The 17,722-nt window shown below is 37.5% G+C and overlaps 1 protein-coding gene across 17 annotated transcripts in view; it reads left to right on the top strand.

The window, feature by feature from the left end:
- FOXJ3 (forkhead box J3) overlaps positions 1-17,722 on the top strand; it is a 127,229-nt gene that overhangs the window by 83,802 nt on the left and 25,705 nt on the right. For 7 of the 17 annotated variants that reach the window (XM_086382398.1, XM_086382314.1, XM_086382294.1 and 4 more), the window contains 2 exons: positions 6,165-6,266; positions 13,997-14,050. The exons of 4 other annotated variants lie outside the window; for them this stretch is intronic. In XM_086382398.1, the coding sequence (XP_086238524.1) occupies positions 6,165-6,266; positions 13,997-14,050 (156 nt within the window). The remainder of the gene's footprint in view (positions 1-6,164; positions 6,267-13,996; positions 14,051-17,722) is intronic. 6 more of the 17 variants (XM_086382346.1, XM_086382327.1, XM_086382440.1 and 3 more) reach the window with 1 other exon arrangement.

The raw sequence follows: 17,722 nt of genomic DNA, 5'->3' as shown, positions 1-17,722 counted from the left end.
AACCCACCACATTTAATCTATATCTATATATGCGTACACACATATATATAATTCTCATAAATACTATTACAAATGACAACAAATTACTATATAATTAAAGCAACATGTTAGAGCAAGCAGTGGGAACTAAAGTGACTCAAAGTAGAAAATGCTTCTGTGGGAAGGCCTATAGGAAGAGGAGTAAGACTTATAAATTTGATGCAGAAGTATAACTTTTTTACATAGAAAATAGTAAAAGATTGGGGACTAACCTAGTTGGTTCAGTGTTTAAAACCCTGCACTTCCACTTCAAGGGGCACAGGTTTGATCCCTGGTTGGGAAACTAAGATTCTGAATTGTTACACAGAGTGGTTTTGTTGTTTGAAGTGAACTCTTACCACTTGCCTTTCTCTCTGAGGCTGAGTCTGAATGAGGGAGGCTTTAGTTAAAGGTATATATGGGCAGAGGAAGGAATGCAGTCTGCATACTCTCAGAACTCTTAGAACTGGAAAACATTTCAATGGACAAACATATACTGAGTGTACATTGTGTGGGAGGTACTACATGTTGCCTCCATGAGATACATTGAAATATAATTTCTTGAGAAATGCTACTCATTTTTGTAGACCAGAAAGTGTTTCATAAGGGATTATTTTGATCAATGGGTAGGATTTACTTTTTTGTTTTTTAACAGTATTGTTGGAGATAGTTTATGTACAGCTAATTGAATGTTTAAAATTTACAGTTTGAGGATTTTTGTCATGTGAAGTTATTACTAGTTGACAGTATGAACATTTCTTTCACACCCAAAGTTTCCTCATTTCCTGTTGTAACTTGTGCTTCCCGCCAGTCTTATCCCAGACAACCCGATCTGGGGAGAATTAACATCTTAACAATATTATTTCAAGCCATGAAAGTGTGATATCTTTCTATTCATTACATTGTTAATTTTTCTCAGGAATATTTAGTTTTCAGTGTAGAGGATTTGGATGTTTCCAGTTCAATCATGAATATTTTAGATTTGGATGCTATATGTTTAAAGTTCAGTTTTTTGCTGCTAGTGGTAAAAATGTAATTAATTTTTGTACATTAAACTTGTATCCTGCAATCTTGTTAATTCTAGTATTTTTTAAAGATGCCTTGGAATTTCTATAATTATGTTATATGCAAATAGTTTTCCTGTGTCTTTCCTTCCTCCTCCTCTGTCTCTTCCTAGAACCTTACTGCAGTGATGAGAATCTCTCATTTCAAGTCTTTACTTGAAATGAGAAAGTGGGCATCCAGCCTTATTTCCATTCTTAGGAGGAAAGTATCCAGTCTTTCACCCCTAAATATGACATAGTCTGTAGGGCTTTTGTAGATGCTGTTTATCAGATTGAGGAAGTTCTCTAGTAAGCCCAGTTTATTGAGTTTTTATCATGAATGGGTGTAAATTTTTTTAACTGCTCTTTTTGTTCTTATTGAAGTGATTATATGACTTTTCTTTTATTCTGTTTGAGTGTTGAATTACATTGATTGCATTTGAAATGTTGAACTTGTATTCCTTGGATGAACCCTTACTGAGTCATGATATATCATCCCATTAACGTATAGTTGGATTCGTTTGCTAATATCTGAAGGATTTTCATATCTGTGTTCATGAGGGATGTGGACACAACAAAAATCAGGTAGTCAGAACATTAAAAGATTATGTTCAAGAAAACTAGACCTCTCAAGTTAATGAATTTAGCACTTTTCTATGTATGGGAAGATGCAAGAGTCTGGGCTCATTGAAATCATTCCTTTGATAGATTATGCACCTTAGTATCTAGGGTCAGTAGCCTGTTTTTCTCCATCCTGAATCGCCTCAGGGTGCACAGTTGACGGTGGCTGCAGTGGCTGATGGCTTGATGGCCTTATCATCTTCTGTTTACTGATTTGACAGGTGACATTTTTCGTCTCTAGTAATATTGGCTAGGTTTTGATATTAGGGTTATGCTAGCCTCATAAAACTGATAGGGGTATATTCCTTCTATTTTCTGAAAAATTAATTGACTGGTAGATTGATATATCTTCCTTGAATATTTGAGAAAATTCATCAGTGAAATCATCTTGACCTGAAGCTTAAGATTTTTTTATGTGTGTGGAGGCTCAGCTTGTAAAGAATCTGCCTGCAATACGGGAGACCTGGGTTCGGTCCCTGGGTTGGGAAGATATCCTGGAGAAGGGAAAGGCTACCCACTTCAGTATTCTGGCCTGGAGAATTCCATGGACTGTTGTAGTCCATGGGGTGGCAATGAGTTGGACACAACTGAGCAAATTTCCCTTTCAGTTTCACTTTTAATAGTTACTTTGTTATGGGACTGTCACATTTTCTCTTTTTATTCCAGTTTTGGTAACTTATGTTCTTAAGGAATTTTGTCCCTTGTATCTAAATGGTTATATTTGTTAGTATAGAGTGGATCATAATATTCTCTTACTTTAATATATATAGAGTCTGTAGTAATAACTCTTTTCATTCTTGATATTGATTATTTGTTTTCTCTTTTTTCTTCATTGATATAGCTAAAGGTTTGTCAATTTTGTTAGTCTTTTAAGAATCGGGTTTTGTCTTTAAAAGATTTTTTTTCTGTTGGTTTTCTGTTTTTATTTCTATTTTTATCTTTATCATATACTTCTTTTTTATTTCTTTCTCAGTTCAGTTCAGTTCAATCACTCAGTCTTGTCCGACTCTTTGTGACCCCATGGACTGCAATACACCAAGCTTCCCTGTCCATCACCAATTCCTGGAGCTTACTCAAACTCAGGTCCATCGAATCGGTGATGCCATCTAAACATCTCATTCTCTGTCGTCCCCTTCTTCCACCTTCAAGCTCTCCCAGCATCAGGATCTTTTCAAATGAGTCAGCTCTTCGCATCAGGTGGCCAAAGTATTGGAGCTTCAGCTTTAGCATCAGTCCTTCCAATGAAAATTCAGAACTGATTTCCTTTAGGATGGACTGGTTGGACCTCCTTGCAGTCCAAGGGACTCTCAAGAGTCTTCTCCAACACCACAGTTCAAAAGATCAGCTCTTTGGCACTCAGCTTCCTTAATAGTCCAACTCTCCCATCCATATATGACTACTGGAAAAACCATAGCTTTGACTAGACGGACCTTTGTTGACAAAGTACTGTCTTGACTTTTTAATATGCTATCTAGGTTGGTCATAGCTTTTCTTCCAAGGAGTAAGCATCTTTTAATTTCATGGCTTCAGTCACCATCTGCAGTGATTTTGGAGCCAAAAAAAAAAAGTCTGTCACTGTTTCCACTGTTTCTCCATCTATTTCCCATAAAGTGATGGGACCAGATGCCATGATCTTAGTTTTCTGAATGTTGAGTTTTTAGCCAGCTTTTTCACTCTTCTCTTTCATGTTCATCAAGAGGCTTTTTAGTTCCTGTTGACTTTCTGTCATAAGGGTGGTGTCATCTGCATATCTGAGGTTATTGATATTTCTTCTGCAATCTTGATTCCAGCTTGTTCTTCATCCAGCCTGGCATTTCTCATACAGTACCCTGCATATAAGTTGAATAAGCAGAGTGACAATATGCAGCCTTGATGTACTCCTTTCCCAATTTGGAACCACTCTGTTCCATGTACAGTGCTGTTACTTCTTGACCTGCATATAGGAGGTAGGTCAGGTAGTCTGGTATTCCCATCTCTTTCAGAATTTGTCACAGTTTGTTGTGATCCACACAGTCAAAGCCTTCAGCATACATAGAAATAGATGTTTTTCTGGAACTCTCTTACTTTTTCGATGCTCCATCGATGTTGGCAATTTGATCTCTGGTTCCTCTGCCTTTTCTGAATCCAGCTGGAACATCTGGAAGTTCATGGTTCACGTACGTTGAAGCCTGGCTGGAGAATTTTGAGCATTGCTTCACTAGCGTGTGAGATGAGTGCAATCGTCTGGTAGTTTGAACATTCTTTGGCATTGCCTTTGGGATTGAAATGAAAACTGACTTTTTCCAGTCCTGTGGCCACTGCTGAGTTTTCCAAATGTGCTGGCATATTGAGTGCAGCACTTTCACAGCATCATCTTTTAGGATTTGAAATAGCTCAGCTGGAATTCTGTCACCTCCGTTAGCTTTGTTCATAGCTTTGCTTTCTAATGCCCACTTGACTTCACATTCCAGGATGTCTGGCTCTAGGTGAGTGATCACACCACTGTGGTTGTCTGGATCCTGAAGATCTTTCTGTTTTTCTGTGTATTCTTGCCATCTCTTCTTAATATCTTCTGCTTCTGTTAGGTCCATACTGTTTCTGTCCTTTATTGAGCCCATCTTTGCATGAAATGTTCCCTTGGTATCTCTAATTTTCTTCAAGAGATCTCTAGTCTTTCCCATTGTATTGTTTTCCTCTATTTCTTTGCATTGATCGCTGAGGAAGGCTTTCTTATCTCTCTTTTCTATTCTTTGGAACTCTGCATTCAAATGGGTATATCTTTCCTTTTCTCCTTTGCCTTTAGCTTTTTTTCTTTTCTCAGCTGTTTGTAAGGCCTCCTCAGACAATCATTTTACCTTTTTGCATTTCTTTTTCTTGGGGATGGTCTTGATCCCTGTCTCCTGTACAATATCATGAACCTCCATCCATAGTTCTTCAGGCACTCTCGTCTATCAGATCTAATCCCTTGAATCTGTTTGTCACTTCCACTATATAATTGTAAGGGATTTGATTTAGGTCATAACCTGAATGCTTTTTGGTTTTTCCTACTTTCTTCAATTTAAGTCTGAATTTGGCAATAAGGAGTACATGATCTGAGCCACAGTCAGGTCCCAGTCTTGTTTTTGCTGACTGTATAGACCTTCTCCATCTTTGACTGCAAAGAGTATAATCGGTCTGATTTCAGTATTGACCATCTGGTGATGCATGTGTAGCGTCTTCTCTTGTGTTGTTGAAAGAGAGTGTTTGCTATGACCAGTCCATTCTCTTGGCAAAACTCTGTTAGCCTTTGCTCTGCTTCAGTTTGTACTCCAAGGCTAAATTTGCCTGTTACTCCAGGTATTTCTTGACTTCCTACTTTTGCATTCCAGTCCCCTATGATGAAAAGGACATCTCTTTTTGATGTTAGTTGTAGAGGGTCTTGTAGGTCTTCATAGAACCATTTAACTCAGCTTCTTGGGCCTTAGTGGTTGGGGCATTGACTTGTATTACTGTGATATTGAATGCTTTGCTTTAGAAACGAACAGAGATCATTCTGTCTTTTTTGAGATTGTTTTTGAGGGTATTAGCTTCAGCGTGCTGATTATACAGGATCACTACCACCACATCTGTGTCCCAGGGTTGCAGGGAGAGGGAAATAGAATGGGGGATAAGCAAATTCTTTTCAAAGACATGACCCAAAAGTTGCACACTTCACTCTTGCTCAAATCCCATTTGTCACACCTTAGTCCCATCAGTGCAAGTAGTTGCAAATGAGGCTGGAAAAGGTGGTCTTTAGCTGGGCACTGATGAATTAATGACTACAGAGGTCCATTACTAAAAGGTAGAAGAGGGAGGGATTGGCATTAGGGGACTATTAGCAGTATCAGCTACAGAAGTTTCTCTCTCATTGTAAACTCATTCCATAGCCCATGGTGATTATCAGGTCAGTGGGTGTGTGCTACGTCACTTCATTTGTGTCTGACTCTTTGCAACCCTATGAATGATAGCCCACCAGGCTCTTCTGTCCATGGGATTCTCCAGGCAAGAATACTGGATTGGGTTGCCATTTCCTTCTCCATATCCGGTTGCTGCTGCTGCTGCTAAGTTGCTTCAGTCGTGTCCGATCTGTGCGACCCCATAGACGGCAGCCCACCAGGCTCCCCGTCCCTGGGATTCTCCAGGCAAGAACACTGGAGTGGGTTGCCATTTCCTTCTCCAACGCATCAAAGTGAAAAGTGAAAGTGAAGTCGCTCAGTCGTGTCCGACTCTTAGCGACCCCATGGACTGCAGCCCACCAGGCTCCTCTGTCCATGGGATTTTCCAGGCAAGAGTACTGGAGTGGGGTGCCATATCAGGTTAGTAGTAGCCTATTAAAATATAGTAGAAGATAATTCAGCAAGGAATTTATTTTCAGAAACAAAGTACAAAACTGGATGTTGGAGAATTTTGTGAAATAACTTCAAATTGTGTTAAAGTTGGTGGTTTTATGAGCTAATAATTATTTATTTTGTTCTTGTATTTTAGGCCTCAACTCCATATAGCATAGATTCAGATTCTTTGGGAATGGAGTGTATTATTTCGGGAAGTGCCTCTCCAACTCTGGCAATCAACACTGTGACTAACAAAGTAATTCTTTTTTTTTGAACATTTTTGAAATGTCATTGATAATACATTTTATTCACTTATATAGTAACAACAGGTTTCTTTATGGTTGAGGTTCAAGAAGATATCAGTTTGACCAAACCATACATGGCAGTTTGAAAGCTGAATCCTCAATGCTTTTTAGCTTTACGTAAGTTAGAAGTAAATAAATAATGCTCTGGAAAATTGAAAAATACTTATTGGGAAGCTCTATATTAAATCTAAATTCTTGACATTTCCGGTCCCAAAAACTTTTTTTGAGTACAGCATTTTATTGAATCAGTTTGTTTCAATATCATTGGTTACCCCTCTAAATATGTGATTTAAAAAAAGATTGACAAAGTCCCAGGGCATCAACTGAATCCAGTAAGGTAAATAGTTCAGGCAAACTTCTAGAGTTGATTTGAATGTTGGTCAACATCTTTCATGATATTCAAGTCTAGGTACATACCCAGAAATAATATGAGGTAGTCTACTGCAATTTTTTCTTTTTTAGACAAGGGTCAAAACTTTGTGCCAGCTCATTATTAAGTATACCTGCTGCTGCTGCTAAGTCACTTCAGACGTGTCCAACTCTGTGCGACCCCACAGACAGCAGCTCACCAGGCTCCCCCGTCCCTGGGATTCTCCAGGCAAGAACACTGGAGTGGGTTGCCATTTCCTTCTCCAATGCATGAAAGTGAAAAGTGAAAGTGAAGTCTCTCAGTCGTGTCCCGTGTCCGACTGTTCGCAACCCCATGGACTGCAGCCTACCAGGCTTCTCTGTCCATGGGAGTTTCCAGGCAAGAGTACTGGAATGGGGTGCCATTGCCTTCTCCAAGTATACCTAGTGGGATACAAATATCTCTTTGTATCAAGAGATATTTGAAATGAAGGTAATTTCTTAACTTCATATCTCAAAACCCTATAAAGGCTGTGGGAGGTTCATGAAGTAACTCAGTTCTGTGCATTTGTTTCCTCCTTACTGGACCATGATGGGCACCTTGAGGATGTATATTTCCCACACTTGTACTCATATAATCTGTCAGTCTTGCTTTTACCCTCTCCTCTTGTTTCCCTTGTTTTCACTTGCTCTGTTTTTTTATCTCTCATGCTTGTACTCTCTTGTGCACCTACATAAACACAAACACATACACATACTCAATTGCTATATGTAGTATCTTTCTATTTGTTAAAGTTAATGGACTAACAGAAGACAGGTTATATCAGAGTCAGATTTCTAATTTAGATAGGGAACTTGCAGCTGAGATAAAGAGTAATAATTTTTGTCAGATAACAATATACAGGCTGATGGCACCAGAATCACTTAGGAGAGGGGTGAGTATGTTAGTGTGTATGTTTGTTTGGTGATGGTAGTAATTCCTAGATTCCATTGCAGCCCTACCAAATCAATTACTTTATCTTTATGGAGAGGACCCAGAAACCTGTACTTTAAAAAATCATCCCTGAGGGTAGCCAGCTAGACTTGAGTATTTCTGGTGAAATCTATGGGCTGGAATCAGAAGTATCCAGTACTGTTCTTTGCAGTGGTCCAAGTAGGAGATACTGAGTTCTAAACATGGAAGTTGTGGCTGTTAGGAAACAATTAGAAAATAATAATGCTGAGACTTCATGACTATTAGCTGGAGTTTTTGGACTTCTACTTTCAGATATGATAGAATAGCTAGTATCAGATTAACCCTTCTCCCTATCTATATAAAATTACCACTCCATCCCCCACCCCCTGCCTACCAGTTAAAAAGAGGGGAGAGGCATTGGAGAAAAAGATAGAATTTCAGAAGTGAAAATCTCAATAAAAAGGGTAGCACACTGAGATAAGCTATACATATTTTCCTTTGGGACGTTTCCCACTTCTCAGTGCATGGCATAGGGGCTGAACAGAAAACTGCAAACCTTGAGCAGTCATTGAGCTAGGGAGGTAAAAGCTGAAGTTTGAGGTTGCCAAAGAGCCAGGGCTTAAGGACCATTATCCTGAGGAATCTCAAAAGTGAACCTCAACTTTTAGCAAGCAGTATCCACTTAAGGCTTTTGCTGACCACTAACCTGTGTGTGCTTGGACTCGGACACAGACAAATCAGGTAGAGCTGGCACTAGCCAGGATTCAGCAGTCTCACAGAGAAGGGGGAACAAAAATTGTAGTTCTTCCAGAAGGGAGCTATGGTAATCACCCCAGTATTTCAGATCGATAATTCAGAAAGATTATATTCTATGAGTAAGAGCAAACCAAAAATAACACCAGTTTCAAACTGTTATTAGCGTGGTATGCTAATCTACTTGCCAAAAGGAAACTAAATTCTTTCTGGAAGATAACATATCCTCAGCTTTTTCAAGTTTTCATAAGTAAGGTCTCATTTTCAGGAAAGAATTGTCAGACATTCCAGGAAACAAGACCAAATAATTAAATGCCAAGACAGGGGAAAGACAAAGGATATCACAGTATCCACAAGTGATCTAGATACTGATTTTTAAATAACTGTGACTAATATGTTGAAGAAAATAGGCAAATTATAGAAAATTTAATTGGAATCTGTGTGGAAGAATCAAGAGAACTAAGAAGTATAACAACTGAAATTAAGAATTCAATGGATGGGTTTAAGAGAAGATTAGACCCACCAGAGGAGAGAATCAGTGAACTGGAAGATAGTACAAGATATGCATACTGACGCATGATGGAAAATCCTGGACAATTCATAAAATTTAGGAGATAAATGGGATATCGGGAAAAGCTCTACTGAACTTGCCATTAGGGTTCCAGAGGAGAAGAAAAGGAAATAGAGAAGAAGCAGTGTTTTAATTTTTTAAGACTGATAAAAGATAACACAGTACAGATTCAAGAAGTCCTGAGAAGCTCAGGAAAGACCAATTAAAAGAAATCACTATTAGGCAAATAAAAATCAAACTACAGAAAAACAAGAATTAAAAAAAAAACCAACTTAAAATCAGGAAAATAACAGGCAACTTTAAAGAAACACACTGAATTCTGAATAGAAATGATAAAAGACCACCAGAATGAACTTTTTGTAGTGCTGAAAGGAAATACCTGCTAACCCAGAATTCTCAAATTAGAATTTCTATGAAAAAGGGTTAAAAAATAGTCTTTTACAGAAACAAAATGTGAGGGAATGTTACTAGTTCACCCATATTAAAAAAATTAAAGGAGGTTAATTTTTCACATAGAAGGAAAATTGCCCTGTGCAGAAAAGAATGAAGAAAACCAAAAGAATATGTATGTCAGTAAATAGAAATATGTATTCAGTGATTAAAACAATAGCAGTGCTGTTGTATAACACAATGATTTGGAGTCTAAAATGCTTGCAGAAGTTAAAAAGTACATGACAGTACTAGGGTAAGACAGGAAATGCATGTACTTAATGTCTTCACATTGTGTGGCAAGTAGTAAAAGTACTAACTCAAAGACGTGTAGCAAAATAGAGGGTACTGATTCTTAATACTTCAGTATATATCAGAATAACTAGGAAGGCTTGTTAAAAACTCAGATTCCTGGGCCCTACTCTGAGAATTTCTGATTCTCTTAGTCTGGATTGAGATCTGAAAAACTGCATTTCTTTGAAGTTCTCAGGTATTGGTCTTGTATTGGTTCAGGTTGCTTACCTTATAAACCACTGGTCTAGCTTACTACAAGAATAGTAAAAGAATATTACCAAGTAAGGAAAAATAATAAATCCTTGATTAATCCAAAGTATCCAAGAAAGGAGAAAAAAATGAACAGAGAAGAAATGGGAACACAGGAGAATAAATAGTATTTAAATCTAATTGCATTAGGAAATATGTTAAATGTAAATGCACTGAATATTCAATTTAAAAGCCAAAGAATCTTTTCTGACCACAATAGCATGAAACTAGAAATCAACTGTAGAAAGAGAAATGAGAAAAGAAAAAAAAGATTACATGGCAGCTAAACAACCAGTGCATCCACAATGAAATCAAAGAAATTTAAAATACCTTGAGACAAATGACAAACAACCATACAAAATCAATGGGATGCAGCAAAGCAGTTCTTAGAGGGAAGTTCATAGTGATATAGGCGTTCCTCAGAAAAATAAGAAAAGTGTCAAACAACCTACCACCCAAAAGAATTAGGAAAAGAATAAACAAAACCTAAAGTCAGCAGAAAGAAAGAAATAGTAAATAGAAATTTTTAAAAAAAATAGGAAAAAATAAATAAAACCAAGAACTGGTTCTGTGAAAGGGTAGACAATATGAATAAACTTCTGGCCAGGCTCACCAAGCAGAAGAGAGGACCCAAACAAAGTAAGAAGTGAAAGAGAAGTAATAACTGATACTGCAAAAACACAAAAACCCATAAGAGAATACTTTGAACTATACTAAGAAATGGACAAGTTTCTAGAAAAATACACCCTACCAAAACTGAATCAAGAAGAAATACATAATACACCAGAAGTGAAATAGAATCTGTAAAAAAAAAAGAGAAACTCACTGCAGACAACAGTCTAGGACCAGATGGCTTCACTGAAGAAAGCTACCAACCATACCAAGAATTTATACCAGTCCTTCTCAGACTCTTCCAAAAGATTGAAAAGGCGGGGGGAGAACTCTTCTAAAGTCATTCTATGAAGCTCTTATCACTGTGATACCAAAAACAGACATAGACAATAACAAAAAAATTACAGGACAATATCTTTGATTCATATAGATGCAAAAATTCTCAACAAAATATTAGCAAGCCAAATCGAAGAATACATAAAAATTCTTAGGTGGCTCAGAATCTGCTTGCCAATGCAGGAGCCACAGGAGACGTGTGTTTTTATCTGGATTGGGAAGATCCCCTAGAGAAGGAAATAGCTACCCACTCCAGTATTCTTGCCAGGATAATCCCATGGAAAGAGAAGTCAGGCGAGCTACAGTCCCTGATTGTGAAAGAGTTGGACATTGCTAAGCTGAGGATGATACTATGATCAAGTCGGATTCATCTCAGGGTCACAAGAATGGATCAGTATATGCAGTATATTTTTAAAATCGCTATACTATTCAAAGCAGTCTACACACTTAATGTGATCCCTATAAAATTACCCATGATGTTTTCCACAGAACTAGAATAATCCTAAACTTTATGTGGAACCATAAAAGAAACAGAATTGCCAAAGTAAACCTGAGGGAAAAGAACAAAGCTAGAAGCATAACCTTCCCAGACTTCAGACAATACTGCAAAGCTGTTGTAATCAAAACAGCATGATATTGACAGAAAAACATACATATGGATCAGTGGAACGGAATACAGAGCCCAGAAATAAATCCACCCACCATAGTCAATTAATCACAAAGGTCCATCTAGTCAAGGCTATGGTTTTTTCAGTGGTCATGTATGGATGTGAGAGTTGGACTGTGAAGAAAGCTGAGTGCCGAAGAATTGATGCTTTTGAAGTGTGGTGTTGGAGAAGACTCTTGAGAGTCCCTTGGACTGCAAGGAGATCCAACCAGTCCATTCTGAAGATCAGCCCTGGGATTTCTTTGGAAGGAATGATGCTAAAGCTGAAACTCCAGTACTTTGGCCACCTCATGCGAAGAGTTGACTCATTGGAAAAGACTCTGATGCTGGGAGGGATTGGGGGCAGGAGGAGAAGGGGATGACAGAGGATGAGATGGCTGGATGGCATCACTGACTCGATGGACGTGAGTCTGAGTGAACTCTGGGAGTTGGTGATGGACAGGGAGGCCTGGCGTGCTTCAATTCATGGGGTCGCAAAGAGTTGGAGACAACTGAGCAACTGAACTGAACTGAAGGAGGCAAGAATACACAATTGAGAAAAGATAATCTCTTGAGCAATGACAGAAAGGGAAGAGGAACTGAAGAGCCTCTTCATGAGAGTGAGAGAGGAGAGTGAAAAAACTCACTTGAAACTCAACAATAAAGAAACTAAGATCATGGCATCTGGTTCCATCACTTCATGGCAAATAGATGGGGGGAAACTGGAAGCAGTGACAGATTGTATTTTGGGGAACTCCAAAATCACTGCAGATGGTGACTGCAGACATGAAATTAAGGACACTTGCCCTGTCTTGAGAAAGAAAAACGGAACTGGAGGAATCAAGCTCCTTGACTCAGATTATACTACAAAGTTAATTAATCAAAATAATATTGTACTGGGACAAAAATAGAAATATAGATCAATGGAATAGGATAGAAAACCCAGAAATAAACCTTTGCACCTGTGGTCAATTAATCTGTGACAGAGGAGGCAAGACTATACAACAAACAAATGGTGCTGGGGAAACTGGACAGCTACATGTAAAACAATGAAATTAGATCATTCTTTAACTCCATACAGAAAAATAAGCTCAAAATGGATTAAACACCTATTTGTAAGACTGGATGCTATAAAATTAGAGGAAAACATAGGCAGAACACTCTCTGACATAAATCACAGCAATATATTTTTCATTCCATCTCCCAGTATAATGGAAATAAAAACAAAAGGAAACAAATGGGACCTACTTACACTCAGGAGCTTTTGCACAGCAAACAATAAATAAACCGTAAAGACAACCCACAGATTGGGAGAAAATATTTGCAAATGATGTGACAGATAAGGGATTAGTCTCCAAAATTTACAAAGAGCTCATGACACTCAACAGCATCAAAACAACCCACTCAAAAAATGGACAGAAGACCTAAATAGACATTTCTCCAAAGAAGGCATACAGATGGACATTAGGCACATGAAAAGATGTTCAACGTTGCTAATTACTAGAGAAATGTGAATCAGAACTACAATGAGATATCACTTCACACCATCAAAATTTCACAAACAGTAATTGCTGGAGAAGGGTAGAGAGAAGGGAACTCTTGTACACTGATGGTGGGAATGTAAATTTGTACAGCTACTATGGAGAAAAGTATAGAGGTTCCTTAAAAACTGAAAATAGAGCTACCATGTGACCCTGCAATCCCACTCCTAGGCATATATCTGGAGAAGAATGTGATCCAAAAGGATACATGCACTCCAGTATTCGTTCATTGACTGTTTACAATAGCCAAAACCTGGAAGCAACCTAAATGTCCATTGACAGAGGAATGGATAAAGAAGATGTGGTATGTATATACAGTGAAATACTACTCAGTTGTAAAAAAGAATGAAATAATGCCATTTGCAGCAACATGGGTGGACCTAGAAGTTATCGTGCCAAGTGAAGTAAGTCAGAAAGTTCTAGACAAGAATCCTATGATATCACTTACATGTGGAGTCTAAGATACGACATAAATGAACGTATTTGAAACAGACTGACAAATGTGAAAAAGTTATGGTTACCGAAGTGAAAAGAGAGTGGGGAAGGGATAAAACAAGAGTTTTGAATTAGCAGATATACACTACTATATATAAAGTAAATAAACAACAAGATCTTACTGTAAAGCTCAGGGAACTATATTCAATACCCTATAGTAAAGTATAATGAAAAAGAATGTGAAGAAGCATATATGTGTGTGTGTGTATAACAATCACTTTGCTGCACACCAGAAACTAATACAACATTGAAAATTAAATAACTTCAATTTTTTTAAAATGCTAAAATTGTCAGACTGGATGGAAATACAAAAATTAAACTATGTTCTACTTATACAAGATAAATTGTAAAAGAAAGAAGACACGTCACTAAAAACAAAGATTTATTTTTGGAAAAGGACCATTTCAGTAATTAACTGTAACACTACTAAATTTGCATATGCTTAATAACAGCCTCAGAACCTGGCAGGACTGAAAGAAGAAACGGATGGATCTTTGACCAGTGAGGTGGGTTTTAACATGTCTCTGCTGCTGCTGCTTAGTTGCTTCAGTTGTGTCCAATTCTGTGCGACCCTATAGACGGCAGCCCATCAGGCTCCTCTGTCCTTGGGATTCTCCAGGAATCTCCAAGAATACTGGAGTGGGTTGCCATTTCCTTCTCCAATGCATGAAAGTGAAAGTGAAGTTGCTCAGTTGTGTCCGACTCTTAGTGACCCCATGGACTGCAGCCTTACCAAGGTCCTCCATCCATGGGATTTTCCAGGCAAGAGTACTGGAGTGGGTTGCGATTTCCTTCTCCATAACATGTCTCTAGAAATCATAAAACAGCAGATCAATACCAAAACACAAAAATCAGACAAATCCTATTCAAGATATTTAAAAGAATTGAACTACAAAATTAGGAAATTTGACTCAACTGATATATAGAATGTCTTATCCAACGGTTGTAGAATAGACTTTTTTTTTTAACGTATGCATGGAATAATTACCAGAATTGATCATGTTATACTGACTTGTGCTAGAGCATTAAAGTGATTCTCAGCAAATTTCAGAAACCAACAACATACAGTGAGTATTTTCAAATGCAGTGGAATTAAAGGTAGAGATAATAGCAAGGACGTAATGAGAAAATCACCCAAAGTTTGCAAAATAAGCAATATAGTTACACAACCCGTGGATCAAGGAAGAGTCATTACAGAAATTAGAAAATAGTTGGATTGATGAAGAACAGAAATATGAAATATCAAAGCCTGTAGAGCACAAAATATTAGCCTCAATTGCATGTAGTAGAATACAATAAAGATGGAATGTTAACAGTTTAAGCATCTAGAAAAAGAAGAGCAAAATAAATTCTAAGGAGGAGGACATAAAAATAGAGGTCAGTGAAATAGAAAGCAGGTGTACTGAAGCCTGAGTCAACAAACAGACATTCACTTCTTTATAAAAGATTAATAAAGTAGATAATTTGTTTCTAGCCAAGGTGGAAGAGCAGGGTCTAGACTTAATTTGTTACTTCAGACAACTGAAAAAATAGACAATGTATATCAAACAATGGTTTTCAAGAGATTGGGTCATAAAGACAGTTATCCCCTGAGAAATGGTGAACAAAGTGAGTCCTGTGGTTGTACTTACTAGATTACTGCCTGGAGAAAGTTTCCAGGACACAAACTGGAACTAGAACCAGGAGAACTTGGTGGCTGGCGTTGCCAGGGCGGCATGTCAGAGGAGAGAGCTGCACAGAGAGGAATTTCAGAGTTACACAGAGGGTTCCTCTTGAGTCTTCCGGACTGTCGCGTACCAGGCTCCACAGTCCATGGAAGTTTTCCAGGCAAGAGTACTGGAGTGGGTTGCCATTTCCTTCTCCAGGGGATCTTCCCAACCCAGGGATTGAACTTGGGTCTCGGGTCTCCCACATTGCGGGCAGACGCTTTACTGTCTGAGCCACCAGGGAAGCCCTATTAACTGGGTATTTGAAGGTAATTATTGAGACTGAGGAAAGAACCACCTGAAAGTATTGGTGTCGGCAGTCATTGACATTCAATGGGCCAGAAGTAATTACTGTTCCCACCACAGTGAGATGCTTTGTAATTCAGTCTTTTGCCCTCGTAATGGAACAAAATTGGCCCTAGTTTAAAATACTGATCTGGTCCTATTTATACACTTTAAAAGAAAAACCCAGAAGGCTCAAACTGTTTTAAAGTAATAGCCTTTTTCAAATTAATTTTTTTTTTCCCAAATACAATTCAAAGCCCATAAATTCACCCTTTTAAAGTTTACAGTCAGTGGTTTTTGGTATATCCATAAGGTTGTACGACCATTAATTATTATCTAGTTCCAGAACATTTTCATTACTCCCAAAAGAAAATTCCATACCCCTTATCATTCATTTCCCATCTCCTCCATCCCCTGGTAACCATTAATACATCTTCTAAAACTGTATTTGCATATTCTGGACCTTTCATATAAGTGGAATTGCAGAATATATGGCCTTTTATGTCCAACTTCTTTCACTAAATACATTTTCAGAGTTCATCCATGATATAGCTTGTAACCATATTTCATTCCTGTTGTCAGATAATTTAACTGTGTCCCAGAATAAAGCCCAAGAACATTTATAGGAATATAAAAATATAGCACTTAATAATGTAAATTCACAGTAGTCCAGCATTCAATAAAAAGGCCGTCAAAAAAGCAGTAAAAAACAGTCCCTAATGAGAATTACCAGTCACTCAGAACTGACCCAGAAATGTCACGCATGATAGAACTAGTAGAAGAGAACGTTAAACCAGTTACCATGAGCCAAGACATGGACTAACCTAAAAGTGTCCGTCAGCAGATGAATGGATAAAGAAAATGTGGTACATAATTTATAATGGAATAATGCTCAGCCATGAGACAGAAATCCTGCTATTGGTGACAAAATGGATGGACCTTGAAGGCTTATGCTTAGTGAAATAAGTCAGGTAGAGAAAGAAAATACTATATGATGATATTACTTGTATGTGGAGTCTTGAAAGGCCAGACTCAGAAAAACAGAATAGAATGGTGGTTACTGTGGGCCTAGGGGGTGGGGAGAAATGGGGATATGGTCACAGGGAGTTTTTTTTTTTTGTTATAAGATGATAAAGTTTTAGAAATCTAATATATAGCTTTGTGATTACATGCATGGTAATACAGCACTGTTATATACAGAAAAGTTTCTGGGAAATTAGATCTTAAATGTTCTTGCCATTAAAAGGAATGATGATCCTGTGAGGTGATGGAGTTGTTAGCTAACGTTGTGATGGTAGTGATTTTGTAATATATATCAAACTACACCTTAAACTTACACAATGTCATATGTCAGTTATATCTCAATAAAGCCTGAGGCTAGGAGTTAGTGGGAACTGTTATTATATTTTATGGAAGTTCAGGTTGAATATGTATATAGACACTTGGAAGACATTTTAAAAACCCAAATCAAAATCTTTAGGGATAAAATTTATGTTTAGGGAAAAATTATGTTTGAGTTGAAAAATAAGCTAGATGGGAGACCTCCCTGGTGGTCCAGTCATTATGACTGGAGTCATAACACAGAGTATTAACTGAAGTTATGACCCGGAGTCAATCTGTTTAAGAGATAACTGTGTAAAGCAAAAATTCCAAAAACAAATTGTGGATTTGTAACACATAAAAGTAAAATATATGACAGTCATAGTGTTCAGGCAAGGAGAGTAGAAATTAGTTACGAAAAAAGAAAAAGTTTAAAATTCAGGAAGTCAGAAGTAAAGCTGTCACTCACAGATGACATGATTGTTCATACGGAAAACTCAAAAGAATCTATAGATAAACTCTTAGAATTAAAAAATGAATTTACAAAAGTGTCAATATTAGATCATTGTTGGATTTTGGAAGTCATTCGTATTTCTTTGTATTAGCCATAGACAGAAAACAAAATTTGGAAGATAATGCTTACATTAGCATTCAAAAGCATCAGGTATAGAGATACCTTGTTTTATTGTGCTTTGCTGTATTACCCTGCCCAGATACTGCACTTTTTACAAATTGAAGTTTTCTGGCAACACTGTGTTGTCAGCTGATGGTTAGTTTTTTTTTGTTTTTGTTTGAGCTAATAAAGTACTTTTAAATTAAGGTATGTACATTGTTCCTTTAGACATAATGCTGTTAACACACTTCATA

The sequence above is a fragment of the Bos grunniens genome, chromosome 3, assembly GCF_055505025.1.
Source record: "Bos grunniens cultivar Pamir isolate PY7600 chromosome 3, Bosgru_T2T1.0, whole genome shotgun sequence".
Classification (NCBI taxonomy): Eukaryota; Metazoa; Chordata; class Mammalia; order Artiodactyla; family Bovidae; genus Bos; species Bos grunniens.
The sequence above is the reverse complement of the archived record's forward strand: the minus strand, read 5'-3'. Positions and strand labels throughout refer to the sequence as shown.